Here is an 18389-nt window from a genome sequence, read left to right as displayed (position 1 = left end):
CGATAGTTTTCCGGTACTTCTCTTCTAGCTGGACATGTTTCGCCACCACAGCAGCAAGCTCTTCACTTTTGGATTTTAAGGCTGCTTCCAAATTAATCACTCTTTCAGCAGAGGCAGCCTCACCATCGGTTGTAGCAAGAACGATGTTCTGGAATTCTGCCCATTTAGCTTTGGCTTCATCAAATCTAACCTTCAGTGGCCCAATTTCTTGGCTAAGGGTTAACACTTCTTGCTCGCTATGCTGCAAAAGGGCCTCCAAAATAACGGCCTCGCTAGCCTTGGTTTCCGGTTCCGAGAGGCGGATAACAGTCTGGTCCCGTTTCGCCAAAATTTGATCCCGTCAAGAAGTAAGTTCTTCCTTCTCACGAATCAGCCTTTGAAGGCCCTCAGAAGCAAGAAAGTTGGCCTACAAAACAAGAGGAGGTAAAACTTAAAGTACATTTGTTCAAAAGTAGAAGAAATAATAGAAGAAGAAAGGAACGTACCGCTGCGGCGTTGTGCATAACATTGTTCCACAAACACTCCCCCAAGAGTGTATGAATCTTTTTCCAGTATTTTTCTGAAGCCAAAGGCTTCAGATAATTAGCAAGATCCACCGGTCGGGATAGCAGGTTGCACCCAGTAGAGACCGAAAGAGTAATGTTCCTCCTCATTTGTGGATCTTCAGAAGGGGCAGTATAATTTCGCCCCAAATTCCCATGAACTGGGGACTGTGGAGGAGGGATACCTTCTTCATGGTCAGGTGCGGCCGATGGAAATAATGTAGCAACAGCTGGTGGAAGAGCGGATGAAGATGGAAATAATGTAACAATTGCTGGTGGTGGTAAAAGTAGAGATGAAGCTGATGGAGTTGAAGAGTGAGAAGCAGTTACATCAAATGCAGTGCTGGTTGTTTGATGCTCGCCAACCAAAGACGGCACGTACCCGATACTCAGACCTGCGGTACCGGTTACAGCAAGTAGGGCCCAGAAGCGGGAGTTAGTATATTTAACTAAATCAGGTTCTTCCTAAAGTGCTGAGACGTCATCATCAATTGGTGCAATTGTCTCAACAGGTCGAGCATCTTGTTGAGATGATGAGGATCGTATCCTTCTATGTAAAGAAGCTCCCTCATCACTAGCTTCATCATCATCATCGATCATCACAGTGTCTACGACCGGCCTGAAAGGAGGACCAGTCATCATCGCCACCAGAGATGGCTCGGGGGCATCAACCTTTGCCCTCTTATTCTTTTCCCCAGCCGCAGAGGAACGTATTCTCTTTGGTTGTTTGTTCTCTGGCCGGGGACTCCGTGAAGAAACGTTTGCGCCCGGAGATGCCTATTCGAGTAAGTGCCTCCTAAAGCAGCCTCGTCGCATCAGCATGGTCAGCTAAAACATCCTCCTCTGGGACATCAACTGAGCCCGCATGTAGACCTAATTTCATGAATAAGTCAGAAGAGTTCAACCAAATTCTTCATGTACAAAAAATGAAGACAAGGTAAAATAAAGTTATCATGATTTTTGGCCTTCCACCCGTATTTAAGGGACAACTCTTTCCACAAATGAGTTTCGAGCGTTGTGATATCCAAGATCTTCTGAACCCACCGGTCCAAGTCTTCTACCACCGGTGGCGTCCATCGAGTCGTTGTAACATATGAAGGTTGAAGGATTAATACATGCATGAAAGAATATTTAGTAAGAGAAAGTGTATTAAAGGGAACTTACGAGAACGGTTCCAAGCAACCGGAAAGGATGAAGTCGTTGTTAGAATAATGTCACTGGTGGCAACTGCAACGAACCATTCCATCCACCCACAGTCGTTTTCATCATCCATGCTAGTCAACAAAGCATGTTGGCCACGTTTACAGAGATTTATCATACCTCCCCGAAAAATCTTGGGGGAATAAAGGTTCATCATACGAGCTAATGATAGCTCTTCCCCAGTTTCCTGACACGGGCGTCAAAGGCAGGCAACCGTCCTCCATACCGAAGGGCTCACCTATGCCAAGCACACTTGGTTGTGAAGGTAAAATTCCGCAATCATGGGATCGAGCTCTCTGCTCAAAGAAAACGCACCCAAAGTAAAGGGATACATGAAAAAATATGTAAAACCTTCCTTGTGAAGGGTCACTCGCTCCGATAAATCAGGAGCAATAATATCTAACTCAGGGAAGCAGCAGTCCTCCTTCACAGTAGGAATACTGGAAGGACGAATAGAAGAAGGGTACCTACTAACAGCCCATGTGCGAGAATTAACAGTACGAAATTTCTCTTCAAAATCCTTCAAAGTACTATGGATGATGGAACCCACTGTTGGAGGAACGGAATCCTCAATTTTATTCTTGCCCTTTGAAGAACTAGCACGTTTTGAAGAGGAAGCCATCAAAATAGAAGGAAGAAAAATTTCTGGTTCGAAGAAGATCAGAGAAAGGTTGGGAAATAAAGATGCGAATTAGGAGTTTGAGAAATTATGAAGTACATAAGAGGAGGAGGATGCGTATAAGTAATTTTTTGGCGGCTAAATTCATGGCCATGATTACCTCGATAGTTGGTGAAAGATGTGCTGAATCGTGGGATGACGCGTGTTCGGGGCATTAAATGCGGAGAGACGTGCGTCAAATCAACTGTCAAAAAACTTCAAAGGGAATTATAGTAATTCCCGCCAAAAAAGTGCTTTCTACCAACTTCCTGGTAACTCAAGTTTGTGTCACCGAAAAGTAGGGGGACTATATGTATAGAAAAAAATACGACATGACACATGGCCACTTAAAAGAAGGACACGTGAAACACAAGATGGGGATGACCACCAAACATAGCTATTCCGCTTGTCACCGGATGGAACAACGATCATAGAAGTAGTATTAATTGTTTTGCGCCCGATAACATTTAATACAGAATATTTTGTAGCATTAAGGATGATGGCATGTTACAAGAAATTTGGCATTTATGTCTAACTTTACATCTTCATCAATGGCCCTCATAATTAACATTAAAGAAGGGCATGATCTTAGGACTTCCTTCTCTAGACTTAGCTATAAATAGAGAGCTCAGTTACCATTGTAAATGAGACGAATTTTCTGGCTAACTTACACTATATTTTATATAATATTTTAATAAAATTTTATTTTCTCTCTTTTGATCTCATCATTGTTGTGCCCGGAAACCTATTCCCAGACTCATCAGCTTTGTCGTTCCATCTACATTCTAAAATTAAGTATTTTATATTTCATCAGTTATTTTATTATCTTTTGGATCAAATTAATTCACTTGTCTAGAAACCACGAACAAATTCAACTGTACCGTTTTACAGGTAAACAGTTATACAGATCAATTTTTCCTTATAACTTTATACACAAAGAAAAGGCAAAAACTTACCCGCACCATATGTTTACACCTAATATAGTTAAGTCAATAATATAATATAATATAAGGTCTATTAGGAGTCTCGTTTTAAATAATAATAAATAAAAAAAGAAATTAAGTCATACTAACATAAGTTAAAAAAATCAAGGTTGTCGTCAGTTCTTGATTCTTCTTTCTTTTATTCTTGTCTTCTTATGGCGTTCTTTTATTTCCTATCTAATTCCGAAGTTCTGCATCATCAAGAGGAGCACCTTTAATGGTACGAGAACTTTCACTCTCTCCTTCACCAAAATTAAGTTTCTGCGGCTTCAATGAACAACTTGAATTAAAGGAAAGATGAGTCTACTGAAAGTTTCGCCCTCCATTTAGACCCTGAAATTTAGAACTGTAAGATTATATTAACCTATTATATTATGTAGATTACACTTCTCATTATGTATGCTAAATTTTCGTCTTGTTAAAAATATCCATTATTAGTGGGGTAAAACCAGAACAAGTCTTAAACAATAAACTGTACAAAGCCAAGTCCAATTTTATAAAGTTTTTTCGTCTTTAATCTTTAGATGTTTTCCAGTGAGGGTATGCTAAGGTAGATGCTTCTTTGTTAAGTTTAAAATTTTTAACTCAAAGTTAAAATATCTATATAAATAATGATAGTTACACTAGTAGAAAGGAAAATAAAAGTTTCGTGTTAGTAAATGACCAGTGATGGCACATAAAGTGAACAAGAAATTAATGTCGTCATCCATTAACGTTAAGACCGGAGCTTTGCAAGACTATATTAAGTATTTTTAATATTATTATTTAAGATGATATGGAAAACACATGGTAATTAACTATGGTTAAAGAATAATACTTGTAGTTAAATAATGTGACATGTGTTATTTGTTTATTGAATGGGTGTAAACACCCGATGCGGATAAATTTTTACCCAAAGGAAATATATTAGGTTAGGTAGTACTCCCTCTGTTCACTTTTACTTGTCCACTATGGACTATGCACTCCCCTTAAAAAATAATAAATGAAGTGCATAATTTACCATGATACCCATATTAATTGATGCACATTATTAATAAATTTGAGACGTACGTCATATGTATAAGTTTGGATTACATGTTGGATCGTCCAATGACGAGTATTTCTCCATGTTTTATTATACTTATCTCACGACAGCCTCTCTGGCTCATTTACCTATGATAGTATGATACGAAAGATACGTTACGTAGGTGCTGGGTTGAGTAAGGTATCGGATGCCCGTTGCGACCTATCGGTTTGGGTTGTTTTTGTTTGTTGTTGGTATAACACGATAAAAGAAATTATATTCTCTTGATATGCTAAAAGTGACAAGTAAAAGTGAAAATCTATTTTTAGAATATTGAACAAGTAAAAGTGAACGGAGGGAGTATATGCTTGGAATTTGGAGTGCTTGGAATTTGGAGTAGGGGACAAAACCAAACATAGTTCCATAAGCAAAAAAAGTTGCACTTCAAGTTATATATATAACTAATTCAAAAAGAAGTTATATTTGCTTAGGTAATACTGGTATATTCTTGGAACTTGGAATAAAGTGGGATAAAATAAAGCATATTCCACCTGCGTGAGTAGAATTTTTCTCTTGGTTGCACTTGCATCTACGAAGCTCGTTCATGCAGTTTCCTAAACAAACAAAAAAACAAACAAAAAAAAAGGTTCCAGTTTAATTAAATAAAAATGCTAATTATTAATTTTGATATTCGTAATTATGTTACCAGCTTCTTCTTAAGATAGACTTTTCAGTTGATAATTTCATTTCATATTCACAATACACTTACAAATTTGTGATTTCTTTTGAGCAATCTACAACTGAGAAATCCTTGCCATTCTTTGCTACCTTGAAAAGGAAAAATGTGTGCATATGCAAGTTTAAGATTTAAATTTAATGAGTTTAATTTTTAAATTTTATTATTGATTGAAATTATGAGTAAAAAATTTAATATTGTCAAACTGCTAGTAATTTTTTTTATGTATATACTATACTTATGAAAAATATCGAATTCAATTGTACCCGCTAATTATATACTTATTTCGCTATCGATTGATTTGTGTATGAAAGGTGGACACGTAGGTTGACAAAATATGATTAGAAAAACACATTACTAAAATTGACACCAAATTAATAAAATACATTTCATATTTCTCTTACATAAGCTCTTCTTATTTAATTCTGACTAATTAACATCATAATTTTTTATTAGTATTTTTTATAGTTAAATTATTTGCTTTGATGAGTTTTTGCCAATAAAAAGGGATAGGTGGACGCTGGATCCCACTCACCTTTAGGAGATCACTGTCAATAGATATATTCAACATTTGGTCTATTAGTTGTCTTTTTGTCTCTTCTCAAATTAAATTTTTTAGTTTGGTACTAAGAATAAGGGATAATTAATTTTGAGATTAAATTTGAGAAGAGTTTATTTCACGTTTTGTTGGGATAAATCATGGTATAACTAATCTCAGAATTAATTATCCTATCCTCATGAGAGGATGTGATAACTAATCCAGAAATAACTAATCCCGAGATAAGTAATTATGGGATAACTTGTTTCCAGTCAAACTGACCCCTTAATTTTCAGATAAAATTAGGATGATGTTTACTTGATTTATGCATGTATTGCAGTATATGGGGCAGATACATTTTTCAGGTGAATAAATACGTTTATGATAATTTTATACATGCTTAATTGTCAATGATTTGATGTTGCTATTGAGTTTTTTGGTTGCAGTTGAACAATAAAATAATAATCCACTATAATGAATCACTGGCCCTCTTTTGACGTAATTTGAAATTTTCCTGCTTTTCTTTTAAGTTAATTTGGTATTAAGTTTGTGTTTTCTGTTGAATAATAACTTGAAAGTAAAAAAATGATACAAGTTCACCAATTAAGAATGTCAGTATGGTTCATATATTTCAATTAAATAATTCGACTTTCATGTTTTAACAACTATTATCACGCTTCGGTTTCAAACAAGTTAGAGTCAACTATACGAATCCTCACTTCTTCATTTCAGACTTCCATGTTTTACTTTGTTAAATCTCTTCTTAGGTATTTGAAGGATAGTCAAAGAAAAATCCACTAAAATAATTACGTTGAACAAGAGAACTTCACAACAATATAAAAGATGGAGATAGTCTATAATTGATCCAGAGCAATAGAATGGGTTGAGACTCATATTATGTGAAAAAAATGTAAACATCCAACCAAAAACTTTACACTACTATAAAACCCTTTGAAATCCTATATACTGATAATGGCATTTTATATCTCTAACATAGAGGTGGCAATTTGAGCTCAAACCCATTTGATTCTTTCAACCAGTCCAAGGTTGACCGGTCATTGACCCGCCCATTTATTGAACTCTGCCCATCTTGGCCCAACCCATTTCAGCCCAACGAATGTTAGGCTGATTTTTAGGTGAAAATAGCATGGACCAACCAGTTTTCGGACTGGTAATTGAAAAATAGCTAGCGTTTGCAAAGTTTTTGAAAAATAACCCTATTTTGCTGCAACACGGAAAGTTCCAGCATAATATACTGTAGATTGGAGCACAAGTGTGTGAACTTCCAACATATTATGTTGGAACTCCAGTGCACAACAAGTTCCAACATAATATACTAGAGATTGGAGCACATGTATATGAACTTCTAGTATATTATGCTGGAAGTTCACATGTAAAAAATTCAAACTCCAGTATATTATGCTGAAATATTTTCCTGATTTTGAACAGTGTTTTCATTCAGATTTATCTTTACCTAAAAAGTGACTAAATTTCCATTACTTTTGAAACTGTGGCTCTTTTTCAATTACCACTTGTAAATCTGACTATTTTTGAATTTCACCCGATTTTTAGCCCAAATTTATCCATGAATAACTTTGCTAAAATAACTTTAAAATATATTTTTTTGTTTGATATATTATATATAACCATAACAAAAGAAAAAAAAAAAGTCTTATTTGATAATTAAACAATTTATTAGAAAACAATACATACTAATTGAAACTTGATAAAAGTTGAGCGAGTTGGTCTATGACCCAAATTTTAGCCCAACTTGACCCAGCCCATCTCAGCCAAGTTATTTTTGGGCGGGTCAATGACCGCCTATTTATTGACTCAATCCATTTTAACCCGCCCAAAATAAGCCCAACCAGCCCATTTGACACCCCTACTCTAACAGTATCCTTCTTTGTGATTGTTAGACTCAGGAGACCAGCATTCTTACTCCTGTACCAACTGCCATGCCTTCACACTATCCACATCAGTCGAATTCTTACAAATGCTATTTTAATTGATATGACCTTTTGCATAGGATATAAGTAAAAAATAATATAGAAGATCCGTACATAAAACACGAGAACTTGGTCGAGTCACTTTCCTCTGTTCAAATTGTAAACAGGCATAGGAGATCATTTCCTCCTTCCAATGTCACCCCATGTTGGCCACATTGACATTGCAAAAGCAGCCTTCAAAGTTTTGGCTATAGCAGTAATGTACAGCAAAAGCAAACTATTGTTGAGAGCATTGGCTAAGATGGCTTAGTTTGTACATGTGCAGTAGATAGGACCATGAGGTCATCCAAGAACGGTATCATAGTCATCTTCTGTAGATACCCTTCTCTTCATAGTGTTGCAAAAGATCCTAAAACTGTTAGAAAAGTAACCACTTGCGAGCACTATTCACGCGTTTGAGTTTTCAGTGTGGTTAGTTTTTTCTGCAGTTCCAAGTTTGACATCTTTTCCATCTCCAGAGCACGTTCAAGCTTTTATCCAGCCAAGAAAAACATATGGTGTATTACTTTAGCGAAGAGGAAAAGGAAACAACAATATTATAGCAATGTACCACAAACGATGAAGTACTACCTTAGCTGCTCGGCTGCTCCATTCTCCCAGAATAGCTCTAAGTCTCTCATTTTCTTCAACATACTGTTACAGAGAGAGAGAGAGAGAGAGAGAGAGAGAGAGAGAGAGAGAGAGAGAGAGAGAGAGATGTCATGCAAACTACTTTGAAAAAAGAAAAAGAAAAATGCAAGATCAAGCGAGAGCCCAACAACTATACAAGACAGACAATGAAGATACTCAGATAGAATAACCCTAGTTGTTAGTAACTACTAACTACGGCTGTAATACCAGTGTATATGGTTCTTTAGGAATTGCCAGCAACCATACAAAGTTTCACTCAGCCAAGCACTAGAAATACCTTCTGTATTCAGTAAAAGAACCCCTAGACGGTGAAATGTGTCTGGACTTCATTTTATAATTTCTTTCATACCATCTAATAGTGTTATAGAAGCAAACTGGTAAACTTATTTCCTATCCCAGAGAAGCATCTACTCCCAGGAGTGAGAGGATCAACAATTACCTCCCTCAATGAAAAAGTGGGATGAGAAATAATTTAATTATCAATCGCAGAATTTCAGAAAGAGTTGAATTAACTCGACATAGCAATAATGTAAATGTAAGAATTACATGTTGACATGGACATATAAATGGATGATGTGTGTTTGGACTATCATTAATTGCCTTTCACTAGATCTCACAGTTACATGCTACATACAGTAGTAATGTGACTTTACTGTTTATGTTGGATATCCGAATTCTAGAGATTGAGAATGTATATTAGATGGCCGAAGCCAAACTATCTTGACATTTTCAGGAGATTCATTTTCCAGACAGATTGTCACACAAATAAAATAATACTTAAATCTAATCGTGTCCCAAGGTGGCAAAGACATTTTCTCGTAATTGTTTATACTTGAAGAAATGAACCATAAAGGAAGACAATCCATCAAAATAAAAAATTTGAGCTCCTCAAATTTAGGTGAAACAAGGGAAACCACACCGTGGAAAAATTAGATGCATAAATTCATAATATTTCTTTGTCAAAAAGAGGAACTTTCAATTATCCTAAATATAAGTGAGTCATACAACTAAATTTTTTTTGAGATGAACTCATACAACTAAAATTAAATGGTACATTTGGGATAACTATTAGGGTTAGCTTGAATGAGAAAAAATCAGTCAAGATATAAGCCTTATGTAATTGGAGCACATTAGACAAATCAGATATAACTAACTATGACAGTTGGCAACCAACAAACTAATTAACACCGGAAGCAAAAAGACCCAAGAAATACAAAAGTACAGTCTGATCAATGTGCTAATTTCTTTCAAAAGGGTCCAATTTTATTAGGCCTACAATGATTACATCAAAAGCTAATACTAAAGTGTTATTTTCTAATAAGTTTTTTCTTAATAGCAAATACGTCCCAATTGCTTAATGAAAAGACAAAAATATGCAAGCAAGACAGAATCAACACAAGTGACCGTCCCTAGAAGAAAATTAAACCCAGCTGTAATTACACCAAATATTTTACTTGTTTTTACAACCCAAAAATGCTACTTGACTTTTAAAGCATTTTAAAACACACCTGATTATTTGCATTGCGAATACGCTGAATCTCAGCATCCTTCTCCTCTATTATAGATCGAGCAAGCCTCAGCTCAGATTGCAATTGATTCATCTGAAGCACACAAGTATTTAGAAGAAGAGAGAAAAGGATAAAACAAGCAGAGCAAAATTCCAGTTTGAAAGCAAGAATCTTGTGAGAAAAGAAATTACAATCTTAATACCAATGACTTCCACCACAAAACAAAAAGGGAATGAGAGGAGAATCTCACTCAAAAAGAAGCCACAAAACAGACATGCAATTGCACGTATAGTAGTCAGAACGATAGGTCAGCTGGAAATGAAAGAGGGACAAAAATACTACAAGCTACATAATACCTCAGCTTTAAGTGTGCGTAACTCTTGATCTCGAGTCGCCAATAAGTGAGCAAGATCGACCTGGCAGAACAAAGAAGACTCGTCAACATCATCATTTTGAAATCTTAGTACCAAATCCAAGTGATTAATGACTAATCAACATGGCTGATTCCATTATCAGCAGTCCATAATATCCAAATTATTAATTTTGCTTTCGGAAAGAAAAATCCTTGAGAGAATCATAAAAGATGAAAGTGCTGGTGTATGCAATAGTGTTCTTTTTTTGAGAAGGAATGCAATAGTGTTCTCAGCATCTAGTTTTGGAATTTTTTTTCCTTTTCAGTTGCTACCAGTTACTACTTGCTCAGTTAGTCAAAAGTCATTAGCATGAGCGGTCAAAATAATTGAATCAGGGCCAACCTTTTGGATGCCCCGACTAATGGGACAAAAAAGCTGGATGATAATCTTAAAAGGACAGTACTTCCACTGAGATCTTATAAGTTCATGTTTTCAAGTTCTTTTTTCCCCTCATTCTATTCTTATAGCTTAAATACAATTAACTCTGAAGCCAACAAGTAAACTCTATTTCTTTTCTAGATAGTACAGAAACAGCAACACAATTTTGACAAGGACAAACATACCTGAGGTGCACTCCCATCATTAGACCTTTCGTATTTGCTTAAGGTTTCTTGCAGTCTAAGAATCTGGAAGAAAAGGAATTAGATTAACTCAGAGAAAAGAAAGAAAAAGTTCCAGAAGGAACAATCAGGAATAAAATCCATTTGGTCATAAGGGATACATACGTCCTGAAGAGACAATACCTATAAATGTCTATACCACTTTCCTTTCCAAGAGAAAACAAGAGATTCTTAACTTATAATAAATATCTTCTATGAGCTATTAGCTGCTTGATTAGCAACTTAAAAAACTGGAGCAGCCCAAAATCCAGTTTCTATCCCCTCCCCAACCACCAAAAAGCTTGGGAAGCGCATTGCCAGTAACATGGAGTTTTTAATAACCACATACCTCCTCACTCAAAAAGTGTATATTTTCTTGCTGATATTGCAACAATGCCATCTGCTGATCTGATAGTCGACCACCGTCCTGGTACCTATAGAACAAAAGGCTCTTAGCAAAATTATCATTTGTATCATCAAGAACAAGCACTGAAGCAACTGTCGAGCTCTTTCTTCCATCTCTTCCAGAAGTCCCCAATCCAAGGGCCATAAAGATAATGTCACACTGACATGATAAAAGCACAAATACATAGTGATCGGTCTGAAAACATACATAAAAAGATATTTGAGATTTATTATTTTAGCATCAGTTATTCCTCCAAAGGCCTCCCACTTCTCCAACTACCAAATGCTTGACCATATCAGAAATCAAAATAGATGTCATGTAGCAAAAGCTCTTATCAGTACTAACTATATCTCAACATTCATGAACTCAAACAAAGATGACAATTTTGTCAATCCCAATGTGTTTGACCCAACTCATTTTTGGTCATCCCAATTCATTTTACCTTTTTCTTTAATGCAAAGTTCCCATCATCCAGATTTACACTTGAACAAAATAAGCACCCCTTTATATTATTTTAGCTTTGCTATTACATTACTTCAACAAAACTTCCTATTTTCCCAGATTTCAGCCAGTAGTTTAGACACCTCTCTAATGCAATCAACAAGACCTAATAAAGCTTTTTAGAATTATCTATATAAGGACTGAAAGGAGTAATTTGACTTGCCAAACACATTGCACTATTTGTTTCCTTGTCAAGTAGAGTAGAGCATATTTTTTTATATAATTACAGACTCAAAGAGAAGCGTGCTGAAGTTACTTTTAGTTTTTTATATAAAAAAAGTGGCTAAAAATGCTTGAAGACACAGAAATTACACACGCATGGCACCTTTTTTAAATAGAATCATGAAAGAGCCCTCCATAATCCGATACAAATTTAAGGTAAAGTAACAGTGACCAAATTAATGGACATAATGTTTTTCCATAATCAGAATGTAAACCTGTGAGGTACCTCAAACCTTCCAGAGAACTTGATGGTTGAAGTGGAGAATAAAGTGACTTTAAGACATCGGGCTGGGAATCCAATGAATTGTATTGGTGAACACAACCTGCAGTCAGTAGAAGGTTTAATTGACTTTATTTCTCATGTAATACATCCTGACAATATAGAACAGGTCGGAATTTCTAATAGGTGATTTCAAAGCCAGAAAACAATTTTCAGTTCCCAAATATGAAGAGGATTTAAGTTTTAGCTAACATCTCCCTTTCATGCAATTTTGCAGGAGTCTTTTCTAGACAGTTAAGGGGTTTGAAAACAATAAAATTTTACTGACTCTTGTTAAAGGCATCCCTTAAAGGAAGTTACTCACCAATATAGACTGTCATGAAAGAACCAGCACACACTACTTCAGCCAACATGATGATCCTGAATAAGGAAGCAACGAAGCTATAGAAAACATTAGAAAGAATAAACATATAAACTTCAATACCACTGCTATAGCTCATGCAACCTCCAACTCTGCATGAATGCAACTAGATATATATCCATGAGGTCCTAACTTTTTGAAATTTAAAAAGCCTAGAAGCGGCTCTCTGATCGGGCCTGAGTCAGTGAAACCTTCAAGTCTTTTGTTCCGCCTCCCGTGAATGATGATTTTAAGGGTTTAGATGGATTGTTCTTAGGGAACTAGAAGTTGATAGGCCACATCCATGAAGTACATTCGATGCCCAAATACAAATGCATATAAATCCCACCCCCAAAAACTGACAATTTTGGTCCTTTTTTTTTCTGTGGATCACTACCAATATATCAAAACCACCTTCACTGTTTTCAGTCCTTGAACTGGATCTCTCTAAACCAAAGCGACAATGGCAGCAGCTTAGGTGTTACCCTCTGCCTCATTACACTCGTCATCTGTGCGAGTCTGGAAAATATCAAAATCGAAAATGTCTCTCAATTACAAATTCACATTCATTTGCTTTCAGTCAATTTAAGTGGATTTCTCTAAACTAGAGAGAAGATGGAAGCAGCTTAGATTTTACCGTCTGCCTCATTACACTCTACATCTGTGAGAGTTTTCTGGAAAATATTGTAACTGAAAATGTCTTCAGGTTGTTAGTTAAAACGTTTCTTCTTATTTCAAAACAAAGCAAATTAAATACGAAATAGGGAAAGTCAGTTCTTTTACCTTTTTCATTTTGGAACATAGCAGACAATACTTAAAGCTCCAATAAAGTTCCATATAAGACCTTGAGAGTCTCACTTTCCTCGTCTATAACTTGTCAATGGATGGTAATAAAGTTATTATTCCCCATCAAAGTTCCGCATTTCAAATTGCTTTAGTTATCCAAAACGTGAAATCCTAAAGGTTTCTATAAAATCTATCCTCAAAACCAACTATCTGACTCAATATGCTATCTTGCTTAAAAGTGTTACCATAACTTAGATTTTTTATTTTTTGGAGATAACAAAGTCTAGCACTAAGTTGGTGCTAGTCTAGCATAACTCAGATTTAGCATTTATTTTTTCATACAACGTAACTATATCATAGCACTCCTTCGTAAATGAATAATTTACTACTGCAGTATACATCAGAGAAATTATCACAAATTAAGAAGGAAAAAGTCGCCAGGGGCCATTTCAATACTTAAAGTTGTTAAATTAACATCTCTTTATGCAAGGAGCCGCGCATAACTGAGAAAATAGATGCAGCCAGTTTCTTGGAATGTAAACCTGAGTAGTGTCGATATAGAGAGGATGCTAATACGTGGATCCCAAACCATGACAAGCAGCATCGCTGAGGTTCCTGTAATTGAAGTGTTTCAAATGGATATCCATTTAAAAACCAACAGAAGAAAAATGATCTTAAATCTTTTGAACAATTACGAAAGCAACTTAGGAATTAAACTAGTAGTTCCTGTAAGTATTGTTCAGACAACAGAAGAATCTGACACGAAATTAGAGCAGTAAAGATTTTTTTAAAAAAGAAAAAGAAATTTAATGATCTTAGCTTGTTTCATGGACACATTTTATGCTCATGAAAATTATCTTTTAAGCTCAGAGTTTGTTAATAACTTCTCACTCATATTTACTCAGCCTCTCTTTTTTCCCTTTTCTGGGAGTGTAGTGGAGGGTTGAGAAGAATCCAAATTTTGCATAATTGAAATCAAAAATCGGACCCCCATATGCAAATTAAACAATATTATACGTAGAAAATAACTGTAACTCTGCAAGAAAATAACAAAGATGCAATTCACCTATAGCAGATTAGTCAGCATGTGAAAATTACAGTTGGATACTATAGCAAGATTTGTTTTGACCATAGATTTGCGCTGGCGATGATTAAAACTAGTCAAGAAAAAGGATAGTACAAAGAAGAGATGGATGCATAAACTAGAGGACCAGGTATTGCGTACCATACGCGATTGTAGCAAATGGAAGGCGAATAATATGCTTCAGTTTCTGGCTGAAAATATAGTACCCCTACAAAATTTAAAGTTCAGATTATTGCAAATTTCAGAAATCGCCGCTTGTCTTATGATTTTGAATAATAAGAACACTGCAATGAAGATGGGCGATGATCAATCTTGATAACTGAATATTGCAGTAAAATGTAATTCCCATCCAAGTAATGCCACCAGAAGTCTCCCATTCACCAAAAGAAAGACCACTGGAACCCTGAGAATTTGTATCTGAATTATAGTGCAGAGAAGTTGCCAACTTGGTTAACTGACTTTATCTTTCTTGTACCCCCAGGATAGACACAAGAGAAAAAAAGAAACCAAAGCGAAAAAAAGAAACCAAAGCCTGGAAACCCATCTGAAGCAACTAATGGGCTAAAAAGCACTCATGATTTCCTTGATCCATTCTCAATATCCAGGTACTTCTACAATTCGCTTCCAGTAACATTATACACTACCTCATTCGCGAAACCTTTAGTTCCATACAGTTTGTATATCGGGTTCTTCTACTATACTGATCTGCTTTTCCAACTTACTGGTACACACCACTTTGCAAAATCCGTGGGGTGCAAACTAGCTTAGACCAGACTATGAAAGCCACTTGAATAATATGAATGTTTTGGCACCATAACAGCATTTAATATGCAGAAGACCTCACAACTAGATGATTTTTCCAAGATAATATATAAAGAGATAATTTTTATTCCATGTTTTCTTTTGTGCACATGTCACAAGAGAGGAGAGGAGAAGGGCCAGGTATGGATGAAAGTTATATCCAACCCAATGTGGTAATATAATCATTTATAGCTGAGGAAGTTTGATATAATCCATTGCCCTTCCAGCGTTGTTTTTAACTTTTTTTAATAACTTTCATCTCAGGCTATATATTGAAAGAATAATATTAATCACCAGCCCAACAACAAAACCTCAATCCCAAGCTAGTTGGGGTCAGTACATATTGTTATCAGAAATATAATAGAAATACTGACCTGTAACCGTATTTTCTTAACTTGATAGACCAGATATTGCTGAAAAATGCCTACAGATATCAAACACTTATGTTTTAGGCATAGAACTATAGAGGGAAGTCAGCTGCTGGAACAATATAACGAAGCGCAGAAGATTTAAAACTTATGATTTGCTGAAAGCAAAGGAAAGAAGCAAAAGAATTTGACTTCATATCGGACCTGTGACAACAAGGAGGGCAACATTACAACTGCAAAGAAATGGGAACACTAATCCTTCTATAGGATGAAATATCCATGTAGCTCCCACCCCCAAAATAGCAAAGCCTGCCTAGAAATCAACATAATTAGTTCACCTAGAAGGTGGCTAAATTTGAATCTTTGTCAAGCCACAAAAAATTCATGAACTAATACTTGCCAATAAGAAACAGTAGAAAATACTCCCAATAATGCTCGTAGGCTTCCTATGACCGGATAGAGGTGCTTCATGCAGTACGTCCACGAACCTACAGTTGAACAAGCAGCATAACTAGTTATAAGCAAGAGAAGCTGAAGTATTAGGCAAAACAGGAATAACTTATTGTTCAGTCTCAGCATTTAACTTGAATAGTCATATGATTCCCTAGAGACATCTCTATTTTGCTTACACACTACCTGTATATCATCCGAAATTCTCCCTCCATTCCTTTAATCTATTCCAGCCTTTAGAGATACTCTCGCAAATTACAGCCTTCTAACTTACAGTTAAGGTGCTGACTTTAAAGATGCGAGAGTATAGTCAGTTAGAGAACAATAAGAAGTCAATCAACATCTGGTAGGAGCTCATAGAAGAAATTCAATCAACTATACCTTAATCCCAAACTAATAGGGATAGACTGTGTGAATCCCCTGTATCCATTATGTTTCATCTAGACTCATTTCATTCCAAGACTGTTGCACATACCTAATCGGCTACGTCCCAAAAAATTTAGTATCGGAGGATTCAACATAGTTACACTTTTGTAACATAACCATAATTTTATTGTGACCCACATCCTTTTCTCAAAACTTTTTATTCTTTGTCAAGCTCACATACGGCACTGAAGCTCATAAACAAAAAAAAAACACAAAAAAGTTTAACCAAGACTTTATTTTTATAACAGTGATGTTCCACCCAGCTTGCGCACATCAACTATTCCACCGGATACCTGTTACTTCCCACCAGCTGCCTTTAAAATAAGGACCAATAGATCTCTCCGGTCTTTGTCCAAGAATTACAATAGCAACCTTGTAAATTATCATTCTTTACAACGGTGATGTTCAATAAACATGCACACACCTTGATTAATCAACTAGTTAGAAAGTATCTCCCATCAACACAAGTATTGGGTAACTTCATTCATCAAGGCTTTAAGTATATTAACCTACTGTCGTGTTTGCTGGGATTCCCACCTTGGTTCCCAAGGTTGTCACTCTAGCTCTTCAACCACTAGGAAATCCCTTGGGACCCTTGTAGACTATCATTTTTTCTGGTTTAACCATTCGGTACCCGAAACTTGGTAGCTATCTGGAATCCCCCCCCCCCCCCCCGCCCCCCAAAACCTTCTTAATACCCATTAAAAGAGAAAGCGCTCCCTACCAGGAATTTCTCCATTCCAAGGCTCGAACCTTTGACATCTTGTTAAGGGAGGAGTATTCATCCCCCACATTCCTCAGTGACTAAGGTCCTTGCAAAATCCTAACAACACACTTCGACTTCCCAAATTTAACGTTTGCTCAACCGAAGCACAATTCCCCGTAATTCCAACTGAATTTAACTAAGTTCAAATCCCTAATTACGTAACAAAGAATATGACAAAAAAGAATGTACAAGTATTTACTGAATTTTCAGCTTCTTAGCTAGGAAAACGTGAGCTCAAAAATTATTCACTTAGCAGGTAATTAAAATTCCAATTCTATGTTTGAAAATGAAAAATAGAAAACTGACGATTACAATCAGTATAAATATATACAACAACAGTGGTGCGAATAGATTGGAGGATTTAGCTCTTACAGATTATTTTCGTCTGCCGATGCAGAGATTAAAGAAGACTGTATTTCCGTTGACATCTTCTTCTAAATCTTCTTATTGTAGCTCGATGAATTTGTTCTTTCTAATATTTCCAGTTTAAAACCGTTTTGCTTCGCTTCCTTCATACTATCTAATTCAGATTCTTTATTCCGTTTTGACAGAAAAGGTCCATTTAAGGGTATGTTTAAAATAGTACCTTAAATATATTTTTTAGATTTTTTTTTTAATTTGTAAAAAATGAGTACTTTTAATCTCTAACATTAAACAAACTAGATTTAACAGGAACTGTTAGGAAAAAAAAAATTAACTATAAACACCAGAAAATCTAGTCAAATCCCAATATTTGCATTAACCACTAGAAATAGATATAAAATAGTAAAAAATTCATAATATATCAAAAATAGACCAATACTAGCAGAAATTACAAAAACTGCATCTCCAAATATGAGTTTCTATATCTTGCAGTTCCCCTTAAATCTAACAATTAAAATTTGTTAAATATTTTTTGAAGTCCAAAAGTGCTCATTTTTTACAAACTCAAAAATCTACAATTGCGCATGAGTATATTCAATTAACTGTTTTAAACATACCTTCAAACATAAAGGTCCATTTTGTTATTTTGCTCCACAAAGGTTTAGTTTGTGAGCTTAGTTTTTAGAATGTAAAATAATATTTACTACATATAATTAAGTCAATTGTAAAATAATTATAAGTAAATATTTATAATAATTATTTAAAAAATTATTCCTT

At 35.5% G+C, this 18389-nt stretch overlaps 1 protein-coding gene across 1 annotated transcript; it reads right to left on the bottom strand.

Annotated features, from left to right (window-relative positions):
* Positions 1 to 7727: 7727 nt before the first annotated feature.
* On the bottom strand, positions 7728 to 17799 carry LOC107824014 (protein FIP1). Its single transcript, XM_075242230.1, has 14 exons — positions 17622 to 17799; positions 16004 to 16095; positions 15812 to 15916; positions 15614 to 15663; positions 14580 to 14646; positions 13897 to 13969; positions 12533 to 12588; positions 12175 to 12271; positions 11169 to 11253; positions 10784 to 10846; positions 10164 to 10223; positions 9808 to 9900; positions 8240 to 8302; positions 7728 to 8139 (listed from the first exon to the last, which is right to left on the bottom strand). The coding sequence occupies exons 1-14, from the start codon at positions 17675 to 17677 to the stop codon at positions 8053 to 8055; spliced, it is 1047 nt and encodes a 348-aa protein (XP_075098331.1). The 5' UTR covers positions 17678 to 17799; the 3' UTR covers positions 7728 to 8052.
* Positions 17800 to 18389: the final 590 nt, after the last annotated feature.

This window comes from Nicotiana tabacum, chromosome 21 (assembly GCF_000715075.1).
Source record: "Nicotiana tabacum cultivar K326 chromosome 21, ASM71507v2, whole genome shotgun sequence".
Classification (NCBI taxonomy): domain Eukaryota; kingdom Viridiplantae; phylum Streptophyta; class Magnoliopsida; order Solanales; family Solanaceae; genus Nicotiana; species Nicotiana tabacum.
Note: the sequence above shows the minus strand (reverse complement) of the source record. Positions and strands in the feature narration are given on the sequence as shown.